This window comes from Doryrhamphus excisus, chromosome 7, assembly GCF_030265055.1.
Source record: "Doryrhamphus excisus isolate RoL2022-K1 chromosome 7, RoL_Dexc_1.0, whole genome shotgun sequence".
Taxonomy (NCBI): domain Eukaryota; kingdom Metazoa; phylum Chordata; class Actinopteri; order Syngnathiformes; family Syngnathidae; genus Doryrhamphus; species Doryrhamphus excisus.
The window spans coordinates 6558873-6577183 of NC_080472.1; the positions used below are offsets into that span (position 1 = coordinate 6558873).

General features: G+C 45.6%; 1 protein-coding gene across 1 annotated transcript in view; it reads left to right on the forward strand.

The window, feature by feature from the left end:
• LOC131132200 (unconventional myosin-XVIIIa-like) overlaps window positions 1-18311 on the forward strand; it is an 82720-nt gene that overhangs the window by 16778 nt on the left and 47631 nt on the right. The window contains exons 10-21 of the mRNA XM_058077610.1: window positions 990-1200; window positions 1272-1414; window positions 1491-1591; window positions 2435-2498; window positions 3259-3403; window positions 6531-6701; window positions 7162-7252; window positions 7773-7965; window positions 11998-12084; window positions 15173-15311; window positions 17787-17946; window positions 18014-18200. Of these exons, the coding sequence (XP_057933593.1) occupies window positions 990-1200; window positions 1272-1414; window positions 1491-1591; window positions 2435-2498; window positions 3259-3403; window positions 6531-6701; window positions 7162-7252; window positions 7773-7965; window positions 11998-12084; window positions 15173-15311; window positions 17787-17946; window positions 18014-18200 (1692 nt within the window). The remainder of the gene's footprint in view (window positions 1-989; window positions 1201-1271; window positions 1415-1490; window positions 1592-2434; window positions 2499-3258; window positions 3404-6530; window positions 6702-7161; window positions 7253-7772; window positions 7966-11997; window positions 12085-15172; window positions 15312-17786; window positions 17947-18013; window positions 18201-18311) is intronic.

Genomic DNA, 18311 nt, shown 5'->3' on the forward strand with positions numbered 1-18311 from the left:
GGGCTACAATAACAATAATAACAATCCAAGTAAAACAATATGACAACACTCTTCCACCGCTCCGTCAGCATGGCATGCAGCTGCTAGACCGTGAAACCTTTGCCATCAACCTCCAGGCACACTCTTTTGGCTTCATTGAACGCTGGGAAGGCTTGATGTGCCCTCATCCAGTCATCAGTCTAGCTGCTTTTTATATTTGCTATATTGTTTATACAGTGTATACAGCATATGTTGGACCCATACTAGACCTTTCTTTCATGATGAACTCAGGAAATCCACTGACCAATTTCATGCAAGCTAAGCTATCCCACATGACGCCACTCAGCCAATCAAATCTGTGCATTGCTGGTAAACATTGGAACTCTATGTGAGTGACATGGAAGGCGGGACACACAGGGAAAGAAGAATAAAGCAGACGAGGAGAAAGGAGTGATTGACAGGGATAAAGGAGATAGTGAGAAAGAGTGATTGATAGGGATAAAGGAGAAAGCGAGAAAGGAGTGATTGATAGGGATAAAGGAGTGATTGATAGGGATAAAGGAGATAGCCAGAAAGGAGTGATTGATAGGGAGAAAGGAGATAGCGAGAAAGGAGTGATTGATAGGGATAAAGGAGTGATTGATAGGGATAAAGGAGAAAGCAAGAAAGGAGTGATTGATAGGGATAAAGGAGATAGCGAGAAAGGAGTGATTGATAGCGATAAAAGAGTGATTGATAGGGATAAAGTAGATAGCCAGAAATGAGTGATCAGGAGAAAGGAGTGATTGATAGGGATAAAGGAGATCGCGAGAAAGGAGCGATTGATGGGGATAAAGGACTGATTGACAGGGATAAAGGAGATATCCAGAAAGGAGTGATCAGGAGAAAGGAGTGACATGGATAATGGATAAAGAGGACAGCGAGACAAGTGTATCTGTTGTGTATCTGTCTGGCCATCAAGTCAGCGATACGTACATTCCTCTATTTCTGCGTCTGTGTCTTGGCGTCAGGTGATGCAAATGTTTAAAGGCTGTAGGCGAGAGGACAGCGCCCCCCATATTTACAGCATGGCCCAGTCTGCCTATCGGAACCTCCTGACCACTCGCCAGGACCAGTCCATCGTCTTGCTGGGCAAAAGTGGGAGCGGCAAGACCACCAACTGTCAGCACATCATCCAGTACCTTGTCAGCGTTGCTGGCAGCACCAACAAAAGCTTTTCAAGTAAGCTGGAAGAGAAGCAGGCTCAAATGAAAAGGGACATTGTTGTTTTCCTGACTCTCACCTGTCTGCAGTGGAGAAGTGGCAGGCGGTGTACACACTGCTAGAGGCCTTTGGGAATGCTTCCACCTGTATGAATGGGAATGCTAGCCGCTTCTCCCATATTGTTTCTTTGGATTTTGACCAGTCGGGCCTGGTGACCTCAGCCTCTATTCAGGTATTGGTGATCCCACTTATTGATTTATTCAGTGTGACTATGATGGAGTCATGCCGCTTGTGCTGTGGCCTGGCAGACGATGCTTCTGGAGAAGACGAGGGTGACCAGAAGACCGGAGGGCGAGTCCACTTTTCATGTGTTTTACTACCTAATGGCTGGAGCTGACGGCGCTCTCAGGTCTGGATCACGGCTGACAGAGCCCTTGAATGGGCTTCACACTGCAGCACAATCTCTCTATCATGTTGACATGCATCCGCTAGCCACACCATTAGGGCCATCCATCTCATTTACGGCTAGCTATGTATCACCAAGCTATCGTCACAGTGCCACTTCCACCATCAGTCCACAAGAGAAGACAGTGAAGCCAGAAGGAGGCTCCACCAACAAGGAGGCAAATGAGAACTATACATAAAAGATATCCTTCATGCTTGTGTTGACCAATGAGCATCCTGCGTGTGTATTTGGTCAGTCAGAGGCTGATGCAGCAGCTACAATCTAAGCTCCACATAATTATTGTCCTAAGAAAACAACACCGCAGTCTTAACTAGCAAACTTCTTGGCAGTTGCACATGACTTACAGACAAGGCAAACACATAGTAGAAAGCATTCCATAGCAAAAAACATCTGCTATGTAATTGTGTGCCTAACTGTGTTGCAAATGCAACACAATGAATTATTGCAGCCGCTAGGTGTCGCCAAAGAGCCAACCAGCCATGAGCTGGGAAGTAAAGGCAGCACATTTCGTTATGTACTGTACATGCGCTACTTTGGTTTGCAGGACTATGAGAACAATGTGGCGCTGATGAGGGGACCCAATGGTGTCTCCCGACGTCCACCTTACCAAGATGATTAGACTGCTGACTGGTGTTGACGTGAAACTGCATTCCAAACGTTCCCATCCACCGATACACAGAACTGATTTTTCATATGCTTGTGCTGGATCTCATTAGCTGTTGAAGCAGCTGGTGAGGGTATTGCATCTGTGTAGGAAAAACTAAACCTTCTATTTCTTCATTACAGAACGGAGCTTCACCTCAACCACTTTGCTGAAACCAACGTGTTTGGGATCATGCCTCCGACCAAGGTGAGTGATGATCAGCATCTTCCTCCTCCTCTTCCTTTACCTTTGCCGTATTGTGTACACTTTGTGTTTGCTTCATATTGATTAGCTCTGCCTCGACCCCAACCCAGGGGCGTCCAAACTTTTTCCCTCCAGTGCTAAGAAGTAGAATGTCAGCTTTGTCATATAGTGTTGGTGAAAAGTCCTAAAAAGTATTACGCTGCTTGGTTTTTTATATGAACAAATATTTAAACCTTTTTCCAAAATAATCTTTGTACGTTTTATTTGGACTTTATTTTTTCCAGAAATGACAACTTTCATATGATCAAATGAAAGCAATACAGCCAAAGGTACTGTATGCTAATTTCCCCCAATGGTAAATTACATTGAATGTACAGCATTCTGTGTATACCAGGGGTACTAAGGGGGGGTTGTCAACAGCCAGGTGGCATCCAATGCTTGCTCACGGTGCAACGAAACAAAAACACAGCAAGTTAACGCATCCCTTAAGTCCAAGTCAAACAACAGAACAGAAAACATGAACACAACATAAAACCTATTTCCAAATGCCCACAAGACATGCTGGGTAGTCCAGCTGACATCAAGAGTTTGTCAACTCCTCCTTGTCTACTCTGACGACCTCGTCACCCGTCAAGCAGAAATGTCGGGAGATGGCAACTACCCAGCATGCCTTGCGGTGGGAGTGTGTGTGTATTTAGGCCATGGATACTGGTTGGTGTGCCACCATGCTGCAGTAAGACACATGTAATGTGATGTCCACCAGGTGGAGGACAAGCAGCGGGCCTCCCAGCACTTTTCCAAGCTGCAGGCCGCCATGAAGGTGCTGGGGGTCGGTCACGATGAGCAGAGAGCCTTCTGGCTGGTACTGGGGGCCATCTACCACCTGGGAGCTGCGGGGGCGACAAAAGGTACATTTCTTTCAAGCAGAGTCCAGGCCGCTGGAGCTTAGCTCTCGTCTAGTCATAGAAATGCATCTCACTCGCTACCACAGTGACCTTTGGCCTCTGCTTGTCATGCAAGCTTGGAAAGGGGTCCTTTTTTTGGATGTGAATGTGGCCTTTATTTAGATCAGGAGGCTGGGCTTCATGATCAGTAGCCTTTCTCTTGCTCTCCCAGTTTGCTTCTTTAATAAGGATGAAACCCTGAGGCAAACATGCATCATCTTCCTTCTCTCGGGGCGCCCAACCACCGGGCCACAGCCTGGCATCCGTCCCCCAAGGCCCTTGAGAAACTTGACTTTTATGTCAATGGATACCAGTCTTGGAAATGCGGGCCATGATTTAATGTATACACTTTTTTTCGTGTTTACGTCAAGCAGTGCTGCATGATACCACTGATGTCTTCCATCTGGCATCGGTGATACCACCTCATGTGTCTGGTTTCTATTTCCTAGATCTATTATGTGTGTATTGTCTGACTTATTGCAAGTAAGTTGGCCATATAGCCGAGCTCGTATACAACAAAGGACAGGACACAATCAGATGTGTAAAAATGCTAATTTAAACAATAAATGAAGAACAGACGTCACATGATCAAACCATTGAAATAAATGATGGATGATTAAGTACTTTGATTGACACGTGGCCTCGTTTACCACCAGTCATCGTTTCAACACACAAATGTGACCTCAAACCACTCACCTATCATAAGTATTGATAGGGCCAATCAATTTCAGAGCTCCTTGAACGCACCACCTACACATGGTACACATAGACTACTGCATTTTTGGTTTCATATTCACTTCGTCTTGCTGATACTTCCAGGGAATACATAAAAGTATCATGTAGTATGAGGGAATACGTAAAGGTAACAGTACATACATATATACGTAATGCTAACGTTAGATCATATGGAAAGGGAACATTACATATATACGTACAGGTAACATTACATATATATGTAAAGGTAACATTACATCTACGTATATGTAAAGGTAACTTACACATATGTAACGGTAACATCACATATACACGTAAAGGTAACATTACATATACACATACATGTAACATTACATATACACGTAAAGGTAACATTACATACATCCGTAAAGGTAACATTGCATATATACGTAAAGGTAACATGACATATACACGTAAAGGTAACATGACATATACACGTACAGGTTACCTTACATATACACGTACGGGTAACATTACATATACACGTAAAGGTAACATTACATAGTATGAGGGAATACTAATGGTTATGGAGTACTAAAATGTACATTTGTGGGGAGCGCCACCTCCAGCAGGCTGACGTGAGCATTGGGTATGACAGTGGGCATGACAGTGGGCATGGCAGTGGGTAGAGCCCACGCTGTCTTGTTGGGTATGACACACAAAAGGCAAGCTTCTCATCTTATCTCTGAAAGGGAGGCGTGCAATTCAGCATTGTAGCACAGGGGGGCAGCAACGATCTCCAAGTCTGTGAAGTCATTTGAGGGTGAATGATGAAATGAAGTGAAAAAAAGCGATGTTGCTGTAATAATTCATACTCCAGTGCTTAATTTGTACTCAGAAATCTTTAGTAATTCTGCCAAGTTGAATTTCTCCAGCTTGATATTTAAGCAAAGGAAAAAGAATCGGGGCATCAAAGCAAATGTGGAATATTGGGGATTTGGAGAAAGTCTGTCCCAGCCTCCTGCTTATTAGCGGCCCTGCAGGGGATGTGCCGGCTGGATGAGAAGCTCCTAGCATGGCTCCTGTGCACTGTGGGGATTCTCCCAGTCTGTCTCCCAAGTCTCAGAAGTCACGTTTTCTACTCTTCTTCTTCTATCACTCCTCACATAATAGAACGTGAAAGTATTTAGACATGCTGATTTAGAAATAGAAATGCACACACGGGCGCTCACTAGCATCACATCCACACACGTTTTTCAATATTAGGAGAAAACAGGCTGTTTGTGTCCATGGAAAAACTTTCCGGTCTTCATTTCAGCTGAAAATGGTTTTGTTGAATGTAAACATCCAAAGCCAGGGGTGTGGAATGGGGGCCATTCTTTACCCATGCATGGACTTGTGGGGGTAGGGGGTGAGCACCTCTCTCACGGCATGGCCACGCCCACAGCCACCTCTGATGCGTCCATGGCTTTTCCCAACACGCTAGCTCCGATAGAGCGATTTGCTCCTCACTTTCATGCCTTGACTCGATCACGCCTCTCCGAAGGGATCGATGAGGACATCAGGACGCTTTTGTGGTTGAATTCATCCATCCATCCATTTTCTATTGCGGAGCCTGCTGGAGCCTATCCCAGCTGTCTTTGGGCGAGAGACCCTGGATAGGCTCCAACATACGCCCACCACCCTAATCAGGGCAGGGCATATAAAATGGACGGAGGATTCATGTTGGTCATATTTAGTGACATTATTTTTTTTAATTACGTTACTCCAATTTTTCAACTCTCACTTGACAACTTTGCCTTTTCATAAAATTCTGGAGGAAAAGGTTTAATAAGGTCACTTTGTTTTGTTCATATCATTTTGTATTGTGTATTGTAATACAATCAGTATTGTGACATAAATACATCAAGGTGGGGGGCTTTGGTAGGTGAGATGAAAAAAGACATGAATGAATTCCCGATCGAATTAATGACAGCACTAAATAAAGAATTTTCAAACATAAATACAAATACTGTGGCCTGAGTAGACAGTCTCATATGTAGTATCCTAGACTGGTCACTAGGTGTCAGTAATGTTAAATTTATATAAAAGACATTAGCCACTGCACAAAGTATTGTAGTAGAAAACAACTGTAATGTGTAAGTTTATTTCCTCTTATCATGTGTACTACATTGGGTAAAAGGAGTATAAATGTGACTATAGGGGTGTTATTTCATGTCTAGAGGGCTCTAATCTTGTTAAAGAAGTATTTATATGCTGTGTCCATAAGCTTTTTGTGCATGTCAGAGTGTCTGCAGTGTCAGCCTCCTCCTCAGCAGACAACACAGACGGAATTATCAGAAAGGCACGTGACCAGCCATGTGCAAAGGGGTTGTTGGCGTCCGGGCTAATGAAGGTCTTCATGCACGCTTCTCAGCTGGCAGGAAACAATTTGCACGTCATGAGTGGGCCCAGAAGGCAGCCTACCTGCTGGGCTGCACCCTGGAAGAGCTCTCCTCCTCCATCTTCAAGCACCAGGCCAAGGGCACCCTGCCCAGATCCAGCAGCATCCGCCAGGCTCGGGAGGAAAGCGGTGCAGCAGACGCAGGTACCCCACCGTCGTCCTCCTTCTGTCCCCTCATTCTCTTTTCCAGCGCAGCACACGCCTCTTTCCTCACCTGAGGGAAATGCAAGCCTGCTTATCTTGGTAATGAACACCGCAGTCGAACAATGGCCATTGACAGATAAGTGCACACTCTCATGTCAGCATGGCCAATGTTGGATCCTCTCTTCATTGTCCTTGAAATCATAATTGGCTCACATTGATTTCTCTCATGTGAGCACCGTGACACCTTGAAGGACACAAGGCGGCTCCTTATTGACCTCTCTTTCACCTGTCCTAGCATTAGCACGCTAGCAAAAAGCCTGCAACCTGCTTATGACCGTCTGGTATTCTGTGTCATGCTATTATCCATGCAAATGCAGCACCTGAACGCAGCACCTCCTGCTGAAAAGGTTTCTCTTCTTAGGGCCGTGTCGCTTGACTTTCTTTTCTTTTTGCTTCTCAGGACCCAAAGCTTCAGCCATGGAGTGTTTGGAGGCCATGGCGTCCGGCCTGTACTCTGAACTCTTCACCCTCATCGTGTCTCTCATCAACCGGTTAGTAGTTCTCCTCCGTATCCTACACCCGTGTGCACGGCCTTTCTGAGGCCCTTCATCTCAACCTTCTCTTCTTGGGACATTGCTTTGCTGTTGAAGTGTGATTGGACAATGCACCTACAGGGCCGTGAAATGAAAAAGCAGCGTTGATGTTTGACACTAAGGTAACAGCTGTGCTCTCATGGATGACTCGGCACATTTGATTGGATGCTTTTTCATGAAAGCTGATGAAGGAAAGACACTTGATGAAGGAGGGAGTCATCGAGGAGTTGCAGCGTTCCTCATGTGTTCTATCATGCTGGTTTGGGTTTGTGTTTGGGTTCGGGTTTGGGTGTTTAGTGGATGAAAGAGAACGAGGCGCATCGAAGACGGGAGAAGAAAATGTGGCTAAAGTTGAGGGAAGTTTGGAGTGCAGTGGAAAGAAGTAAGGTTAAAGCTTGGGGTGATAGAGTGAACGTTATCAATAAAACATACTGCAGTACTGCAATAATAATAACGCTGGTTGTTTGTGTTGCTTCAGGGCCTTGAAATCAAGCCAACTTCCTTTGTGCTCCCTGCTCATCGTGGACACGCCGGGCTTCCAAAACCCCAGGCTGCTTAAGCGAGACTGTGGCGCAACTTTTGACCACCTTTGCCACAACTACACCCAGGAACGTCTGCAGGGTCTCTTCTACCAGCGCACCTTCCTCCAGGAGTTGGAGCGATACAAGGAGGTGGGGGCGCTTCTAGACTGTCTCATCTAGACTGGATCCGCATACCGTAGGTCTCATCGAGACTGGATCCATGTAGGTCTCATGGAGACTGGATCAACATACCGTAGGTCTCATCTAGACTGGATCCACATACAGTAGGTCTCATCTAGATTGGATCTACATACTGTAGGTCTCATCTAGACTGGATCCACATACTGTAGGTCTTATCTAGACTAGATGGATACACTTACCGTAGGTCTCATCAAGACTGGATCCATGTAGGTCTCATTTAGACTGGATCCACATAACAGATATAGGGTATAGGGTCTATACGGTACATACTGTATAGGGTATGTAGTGTATACGGTACATACTGTATAAGGTACATCATGTATAGGGTATATACCGTATAGGGTACATACTGTATAGGGTACATCATGTATAGGGTATTTACTGTATAGGGTACATACTGTATAAAGTATATAGTGTATATGGTCCATACTGTATATGATATATAGTGTATTTGTTATATATATATAGTGTATATGGTACATACTATATATGATATATAGTGTATAGGTTATATATAGTCTATATGGTGCATACTATATATGGTACAGTAAACCTCGGATACATCGGACTCGGATATATCGGAAATTCGCTCACAACGGACAGATAAAAAAGAACCGATTTTTCTGTAATGCATTTCCAATAAAAATTCATTGCATATATCGGATTTTTTATAACGGATTTCGCCTATTTCGGACAAAATCTCCAGTCCCGTTCCAATGCATTTCCATTAAATTTCCCTCGCATATATCGGATGGCCGCATCGTGGTGCTCCGATTCGCCGAATCGTGACAGGCCGCTATACGACGTCATTTGCAGCGTTGCCTGCGCGTCCAGGTACATTAGAAACATAGTCAAGGAAGTGCCTTTTTATAATGGATAAAATCCGATTTACGCATATACCGGATATAAATCCGATATATGCGTAAAACGGACATTTTCTGGTATACGCATATAACGGATTTCGCTTATATCGGACAAAACCAGTGGGAACAATTGAATCCGATATATCCGAGGTTTACTGTATATACTGTCCATGGTACATACTGTATAGGGTATATACTCTATATGGTACATACTGTATATGGTATATACTGTATAGGCTATATATAGTGTATATGGTACATACTGTCCATGGTACATACTGTATAGGGTATATACTCTATATGGTACATACTGTACATGTTATATACTGTATAGGCTATATAGTGTATAGGGTATACATATAGTGTATATGGTATATACTATATATGGTATATACTGTATAGGTTATATATCGTCTATATGGTAAATACTGTATATGGCATATACTGTCCATGGTACATACTGTATAGGGTATATACTCTATACGGTACATACTGTACATGTTATATACTGTATGGGGTATATAGTATAGTGGTATATTTATTAGGGATGTCCAATACTATCGTTCACCAATAATTATCGGCCCGATATCAGCCCAAAAATCAGATATTGGTATGGGGATTTTCCCTTGATGAGAACCGATGTAGAGCACGGAGCATTAATATTGCAGTAGCAGAGATTGTAGCTAAATGGAGTTAACACTGTGTTGCCCAAAAGGCTAGTAAGCCCGACTTAGGAGGAGAACACATCACAGGGCATAATGACCTCACCAGCTTGATAGAAATGGGGGGTAAATATTCCAGCTACCATTCTTATCCACGCTGTCCGAAAGAATCTGCTTAAGTATCACACAGCGATGGAATATGTAGATAAAAAGAGACAAGATGCTAGCAAAAAATAATGCAAAATAACCAACAACTTCGGGGGGCTAGAGGTTTTCATTTGAATGCAGACCTAGAACACCAACATGTAGAAATTGATAGTACTCCACATGCAATCTGACTCCTGGATACGCTTGTTTGCTCTCCAGGATGTAGTGGCTGGCCATGCCAACATGAACAGTAAAAGACCCGTAGGTACAGTACTGGCATCAACCAGAACCAGAACCAGAACCAGTACATGTCATGGGTGCACCTGTGTGTTTTGTAATAATGTTGGTGTTCCAGGTAGAAACTTAATGGCTGGGATGTTCCTTCCTGCCTGGCTGGCAAATAGGTGGAAGAAAATGGAAGAGTGTGTGTGTGTGTGTGTGTGTGTGTGTGTGTGTGTGTGTGTGTGTGTAGCGTAATTCTCTTTTGTCAGTATATTATAAGTATGAGAAGGCGTGAAAGTGTGGCAGAGAAGTGGGTCAAAGTCCCTTTTAAAGCTCTCCCACTTTGAGTAATTGCAGCGACAGGCAGGTTGAAGAGCAAAGCACACAATGGACTTGGTACGCAAAGAATTCAGCTGCATGGATGGTCTAGATGTTTCTGCTGCATGGTGCTTTGCCACGCTCCAGGAGGAAAGTCATCTGACACACAGTCAAGTTGAACGCTGGCATCTGTCAGGCTCGCGCCATTAGCCCCACAAACGCTTGGACCACATTTCCAGTGCACACGCTTGAGAGCTGCTCAGCTTTTTTCCTCCGCGCCCAACGTTGATTCTTACTTCACTACATGTGATCCATTTCTATTCCTTTCTTTCTCCTTTATCCATGAGGAAGGCTGCACTGTATAGTTATAATCTGTCCATCCATCCATCTTCTATACCGCGTATCCTCACTAGGGTGGGGGTATGCTGGAGCCTATCCCAGCTGTCTTTGGACTGGTCATAGCCATTCTAAAATATGCGAGTAGCGTATGCGTCTTTTCCACGTCATCTTCACCCTCCACACAAGGGCTTTCCTAACCTTTCACGCCAGCTTTGTTCTACACTGGAGGGGTCTTTGTCTTCCCATGTTTGCTGTTTTTTCCAAATATTTCACTCTTCTTCTGAAATAATCTTCATGCATTTTCCTGTGACTATTCCGACATTATTCCCATCCTATTTCCACCTCATTCCCATCTTATTACAGCTTTTCCCCAACCTAATTTCCCTGAAATGAATTCAATGAAACGTCTTTACTGTTTCTATTACTATTTCAACACTGCGCTACTAAAACGGCATAATTTTCTCTCTTAATACGGGGGGGACACAAAAAAGAGGAACTTTTTAACAATGCAATAAAACCAAGAGCGATGGAAGAAAAATATTATCGTCCTCCTGACTGAAACCTTCAAACATGCCATTTAAGAAACAATGATGGGATTTTCATTAGAAAAAAAAGACTTCCTGTAGATGGCGTCCCCCTGTAGGAAAGCATTCTTAAAATCTGCCGTTAAGATTCCTCATCTCAGCTGGGATACTGTGAATTCTCAAACTCATCCAGCGTTCCGGTGGAGTCCTGAGCCGGGAAGAGCTCCCTCTGCGCACCGTTTCTATCAAACACGCAATTGCCATTCCACTGGTCCATGCTTACTAAAATGGCGGCGTGTTTACCTGCTCATGGTCACTGTCTCGCAGTGCTTCCACTTGCTGTTCTCCACCACCATCATCCTTCTATGGAACAATGGAGCTTCAGGTCGTGCACGGGCGTCAAACGCTATAGCTATGTGGAGATGTTGCATGACTGAAGGACCTGGTTTGTGTTGTCACCACTAAGGACTCCTCCCAGAGGAATAAGCCGCCTCTTTTGGACCAGCCTTCCCCTAAATCCGGTGGCGAACATGTGGGCATGGAGTTCCAGACAATGTGGCCATCTTCAGCACCTGGAGCAACGTTCCCACTGGCTTCCTGGAAACACTGGCATCATCAGCTGATGACCAGCTATTTCACTTGAATACTTCTTTGCAATAAATTGCTTTGTTCTTTTTGCATTTTGATGCTTTACTGAGAACCTCCTTAAGATCCAGCAGTGTAAAATCGACATTGTTGACATTGTTCAGCTGTTCTTAGCATTTGGATCAGGAGCGTATGGGACATAATGATGATGATGAAGATGAAAGCTGACTTTGTACTAGAAGATGTACTGTACACTATATCTTCTTGCATCAGAGGGTTTTTGTGTGTTGGAGTATAATCTTCATGTGGTTCCTCCTCCAGGAGAACATAGACATCGTCCTGGATGACCCAGAGGCCAACACGTCTTTGTCGGTGGCTGTGGTGGACCAAGCATCAAGCCAAGCACTGGTAAGTTCATGACTTAAACATATACCCTATTCCTGCACGTTCGGTTCCTAACTGGCCTGTGAATGTAGTCATGAAGTCCCAGGAGACTCTGCTCACCTCACTCGCTATTCTATGGCTGCAGCTTTCATGCTCAAATCAACATTCTCCCATCACAACGTGTCTCTCTGCAGCTTTGACGTTGTGAAAGGGCTGCTTTGGAAAGAAGGTAGAGAATAAAAAGGTTAGCACGTGGACTCGAGAAGAAGAAGAATCAATGTTTGGCCTTTGCAGACGTGGTCTGCACCATGGAAACACAAATCACAAGCGTTCCCAGTCAGAGATCATCCTGCTATTATTCCAATCACTTTCATTTTTAATTGGCTCATGAAATACTTTTATTTTGCAAAGGCTTTTCAATCCGACTAAGAGCTGCTTTCTTAGTGTCATAAGAAATGTTCAGCATTCAACATCATAACACCAACATCCATGTCATTGATGACTTGGGGTTGTTGCTTGGTTTGATGGATCGTCACATCCAGTCCAGTCCAGTCGCTTGCTGTGTGGACTGCCTGAGGCCGAGGATGGACGGACTGAGGCCGAGGATGGACGGACTGAGGCCGAGGATGGACGGATGGGGGCCGAGGATGGACGGACTGGGGCCGAGGATGGACGGACTGGGGCCGAGGATGGACGGACTGGGGCCGAGGATGGACGGACTGGGGCCGAGGATGGACGGACTGAGGCAGAGGATGGACGGACTGAGGCAGAGGATGGACGGACTGAGGCAGAGGATGGACGGACTGAGGCCGAGGATGGACGGACTGGGGCCGAGGATGGACGGACTGGGGCCGAGGATGGACGGACTGGGGCCGAGGATGGACGGACTGAGGCCGAGGATGGACGGACTGAGGCCGAGGATGGACGGACTGAGGCCGAGGATGGACGGACGGGGGCCCAGGATGGACGGACGGAGGCCCAGGAAGGACGGTGGGCCGCGGATGGACAGACTGAGGCAGAGGATGGACGGACTAAGGATGGATGGACGGGGGCCAAGGATGGACAGACTAAGAATGGATGGACGGGGGCCGAGGATGGACGGACGGGGGCCGAGGATGTCTGCTGTAGTTTCCCAAGACCTTGACCTTAGAGAAAATGCACATGGCAGCCCGTCCGGGTGTTTTTTTACAAACCGATCCAATATGGATTTTCTGCGTCGGATGCCAACAAAGACCTGACTGCTCCAAGGAGAAACGGTTGATGTTGCCAACTTGATAAGACAATATGAATGTTGACAATGTGATGTGTTGGTGTCAGAGTGAAGGAAGCACTGGCGTGGGAGGTTATCTTCTACCAGCTCTGACTGTGTGATTGATGAACTAAGGCGTGTCCAAGCATCCGTGTCTGCGTGGACACGGCCTAAGAGTGTCCACGGAGCGAACCTTGGGGAAAACATTGCCTTTTTTCCTGCTTCTTCATGTGGAGTGAATTGCAAAGCGTCTTCTGTGTCGACATGTTGTTGAAAGATATGTTTGCCTATTTTATGGCATTTCAATGCGGGTTGTCACCTGTCTCTCAGACTGACACGTTGTGTTGCAGTCAGTGTGGTGTGCACGACTGATAAGGATGTCACTTTCTGATAGCCGCTCCAAGCTTCTGTGGCTGCTTTTCTCCGAGGCTACCGGGGAGCGTTCAGGCCGCAGACATCGGACGGAGCCGGCTCGTGCAACGTGGAACGTGGGGATCATTATCTCTGCGGCTCCTTTCATCCACAAAAGAAAAGTTTGGTTTTCCTCTGGTGCTTTGTTTATCCCTCCTGACTGTCAGCGGCAGGCGTGCCAGAAAACAACCTATGTGGCCAATTTGGGAGCACGGCTGTGGAAATACGTGGAGTGACACCAGACCGGCCCGTTTGCTGGCTTTACTGCTTTTTCCACCTTCATGTCTCATTGTTGACAAGCTTTTCTTTATTCACTCTTGATCACAGCCTTGCTTGATGTTCTTAGTCTCGGAACAAGCTGCTGGAATAGGTTTTGTTGCTGAGGAAATGACACCATCATTTGGTAGACAAGGACACCGGGAGCTTGGTTAGCATGTTTTTTGGCTAACGTTGAAAATATACACCAACACAGTGCCTCCCGTTGTGTACATTTTGTGTTGTTCAAGTATTTCTATCACCAAACATCCTCGTTTGGAGTCCTTTTAGAGCGCTAATACAAAGGAAGGAAGCAGAGGTCAGCTCCCTCACCCACCTATGATGGCGGTCATCAGCGGTTGACTCGTTGCTAACCAACACTAAAACACGTACACTGATACTTTCACATGCATAAAACAATTCCCAAGGCATGCATGGTAATCCCCCCTTAATGGCAGCCCATGGCTTCCAGACCCGACCCTGATAAGTCCACTTCCACCACGTAGGATTTCTTATTTACACAGGACATATTCTGGCAGTTACAGCATAAAAAACCTCTTTATGACCTTAGCGTCTTAGCATGATTAGAGTCCTCTATAGCACCCCTATATTCTTCTTTACACTCCTATTAGCCAATATAGTGGACATCATAAGAGAAAATCAAACATTAATAATGATGTAATGTGTTGCTGCATTTATTATTATTATTTATTTTTATTTTCTCTTATGATGTGTTAACGCATGTTGGTAGCTTTTTTTTTGTAGATTAACAGATGAACAGATTAATGCCACGATGTTCATAAGTGAAGGTTGCGGTCTACCGACCCGATCCAAACTGTTATTTATTTAGCCCCACTTTTTTTCAAATCAGGGACACCTTGATTGGTGTATAGATGATGTAATCATCAGTACTGCAGGATAGGGCGTGGGAGCACCATGACTTTTCAAAGCGAACTTTCCAATGTCAGCATGGGGTCTGCTGCACTCTGGAAGCGCTCCACGTTTGGTGGACCTTTTAGAGAACACCTTGCATCCACGTCAATGAACAGTTAGGGCTGAAATATCCTGCCTGTGTATCATTCCTGGCCCTTTGGGGGTGTGCTGTTGGATCGAGGTGGTGCTCCATCCTTGGGAATGACTGAACAGGAAGTCAGAAATGTGGCAATAAGCATCTGTTTGTTGTGTCATTTGGGGCAGGTGCGTAGTGGACAGACAGACGAGGCCCGTGGGCTCCTGTGGCTGATGGAGGAGGAGGTTCTGCAGCCGGGGGCGTCGGAGGAAACGCTGCTGGGACGTCTGTTTAGCTACTACGGCCCAGCTGAAGGCGAGACCAAAGGTGAGGGTCTACAGCGAAGTAACTACTGACTAAATACAACTACCTACTGTCAAGGAATGTCTATGTCTATGTCTATTATGTCTAGGTCTAGGCCTATGTCTATGTCTAGGTCTAGGCCCAACCCTAGGCCTCTGGCTATGGCTATGTCTAGGTCTAGGTCTAGGTCTAGGTCTAGATCTAGATCTAGGTGTAGGTCTAGGTCTAGGTCTAGGTCACATCCAACAGCACACTATAAAACTACTCTATCTACCCATCATCTCATCATAAAAATGAACGTTGATGTTCTTCTACATACATCCATCTTGTACTTGGTCCATCATCTCATTATGAAGATGAACGTTGCGTAGTTTGAGACGTCACCACGTAGTTTGAGATGTTCACCACTATTCATGCAATCGCTCAAGCTACCGTCGCTCTCGATCATCAGGGAATGATGCTGGTTACCCAGGTCACAAACGTCACATGACAGCAGACATCAAAGTCCCCACAACATTTCCTTCTGCGGGGGCATTCCTCGCATGTGAAGTTGGAAGGAGAGTGAAGGAAGGAGAATGGTCCATAGGCATGCATGCGAGCGTGTTTGTCGATATGTGCCCTCCCATTGGCTGTTGGGCATACCCTGCCTCCCAAAGTCTTCTGGGATAGGCTCCATCATATCACCCATCAACCCCCCCCCTACCCCCTAGTGAGGACAAGCGGCATAGAAGATGGATGATGGAAGAATAGAAGAGAAATAGTTGGATGCGTACATGAAGTGTGGGAACAATGGATGCTATGTGGTTTGATAGAAATATTATTGGATGTATGAAGAGAATGATTGATGAATTCTGTCTAATTGTCTCCTCTAATTGCCACTTCTTAGTTTCCAGCATATAGAATTCCATGGACATCAGGAACCAATGGACCCACCACGACAGAACAGATTGACCAGCCATTAAAGTCCGTGCTGCGTTATTGTTGTTCTACATCAGTTGCCATGGTTACAGCCCATGCAGAGCACTCCCCCAGGAGCACTCAAAGCAACTGCAGGCAAAGTGTGATGTTTCCGTCAAACACAACCGCATTTGTAGCCTCCTTATGAGGCAGATGTGGAGCTTTTCTGCAGAGTTCACGGCTCTCTCTCTGACAGGTGACCCTGGAGTCTCCTTGTGGTTTTTATGTATTGGACAGTTTTATGGATTTTGACATCAAAGCTACATTGGCTGGGCTTGAAGAAGGAGATTTGACTGAGTAGCAGATTGGCATTTACTGTTGTTGTTTGGGTAAATATGCAGTAACTAAGCAGGCTGATTGAGACAGCTTGCTTTTCCTAAAGTGCTGGGTGTGAATGTTGACCTCCATCACCTGTCCTTAAACCCGACACAATACACCTTCTCGTGCAATGCTGCCATACCGTTGCACAAGGTTTGGTACGTACTTTGGTGGTAAAGTCACAGTACCATGTGTATCCTAGTATTATTAGTTTTAGGACCTTGATTCCGTACGTTCCTCTGTATTAAGGCACTCTTTGGGTGTGTAGTACCTTACTATTAGGGCCACAGTATACTCTGGTACCTTGGTGTTAGGGCCACGGTTTGGGTACGTAGCACCTTACTATTAGGGCCACAGTATACTCTGGTACCTTGGTATTAGGGCCACGGTTTGGGTACGTAGTACCTTACTATTAGGGTCACAGTATACTCTGGTACCTTGGTATTAGGGCCACTGTTTGGGTATGTACCTTACTATTAGGGTCACAGTATACTCTGGTACCTTGGTATTAGGGTCACGGTTTGGTACATGCCTCAGTATAAAGGTGACTGTTTGGTGTGTACTCTGGTACCTTGGTATTAGGGCCATGGTTTGGGTACGTACCTTACTATTAAGGTCACAGTATACATACTCTGGTACCTTGGTATTAGGGCCACTGTTTGGGTTCGTACCTTACTATTAGGGTCACAGTATACTCTGGTACCTTGGTATTAGGGCCACGGTTTGGATACGTAGTACCTTACTATTAGGGTCACAGTATACTCTGGTACCTTGGTATTAGGGCCCAAGTTGGGTATGTATCTTGGTATTAAGTTCACAGTTTGTTGTGTACACTAGTATTAGGGCCTCAGTTTAGTACATATGGTATGAACATCACGTTTTGGTAGGTACCTCGGTACTAGGGCTTTGTTTCAGTGTGTACCCCGGTATTTGGTACATGTCTCAGTATTAGGACCATAGCTCAGCTCGGTATTAAGGCTGCAGGTCCTGAGGAGTCGCCTCCGCTTTTAGGTAGACTGTTCCTCACTTGAAACATGTACAGTGATGGACACGGGACATTACGTCATGGGGAAGGGCTTGTCACCACCCTGGATAGATGGCGAATGCACACACCCACACAGATACACACACAGACCAAATGAATTGCCAAAGAGTCAAATCAGGGTGTACTGGTCTGTGCCGGGCAGACCAGTTTTGTATTCCTGACATCTCCATCTCCATCAGGTCACACTTTCCTTCTGAAGAGTGAAAAAGAAAATCACTTCCTGCTGGGCCACAGTCACGGCACCGACTGGGTGGAGTACGACGCCAGAGGATGGCTGAACTACGCCAAGCAACATCCCGCCTCAACCAATGCCATCAGCCTGCTGCAGGACTCCCAGAAGTAGGCGTGACCGTGACCTCTGTTGTGTTTTGATGTCAGTTTGATGTCCTTCATGTATTCCTCGCAGGAAGATCATCAGCTCCTTGTTCATGAGCAGAGCAGGTGGCGCGACGGTGCTGTCGGGCTCCATCGCGGGTCTCGAGGGCGTTTCCCAGCTGTCCTTGCGACGGTCCTCAAGCATGAGGAAGACCTTCACTTCAGGCGTGGCTGCTATCAAGAAGAAGTCCGTGTGCATACAAATAAAGCTTCAAGTGGTGAGATGTTCATTTCTTCCTATGGCGTGTGTTACACTTGACTGCGGCTCTTGTAGTTATGTCATTATCGAAAGGCGGGACTATGCTGTGATGGCTTCTGGGGAAAAAGCT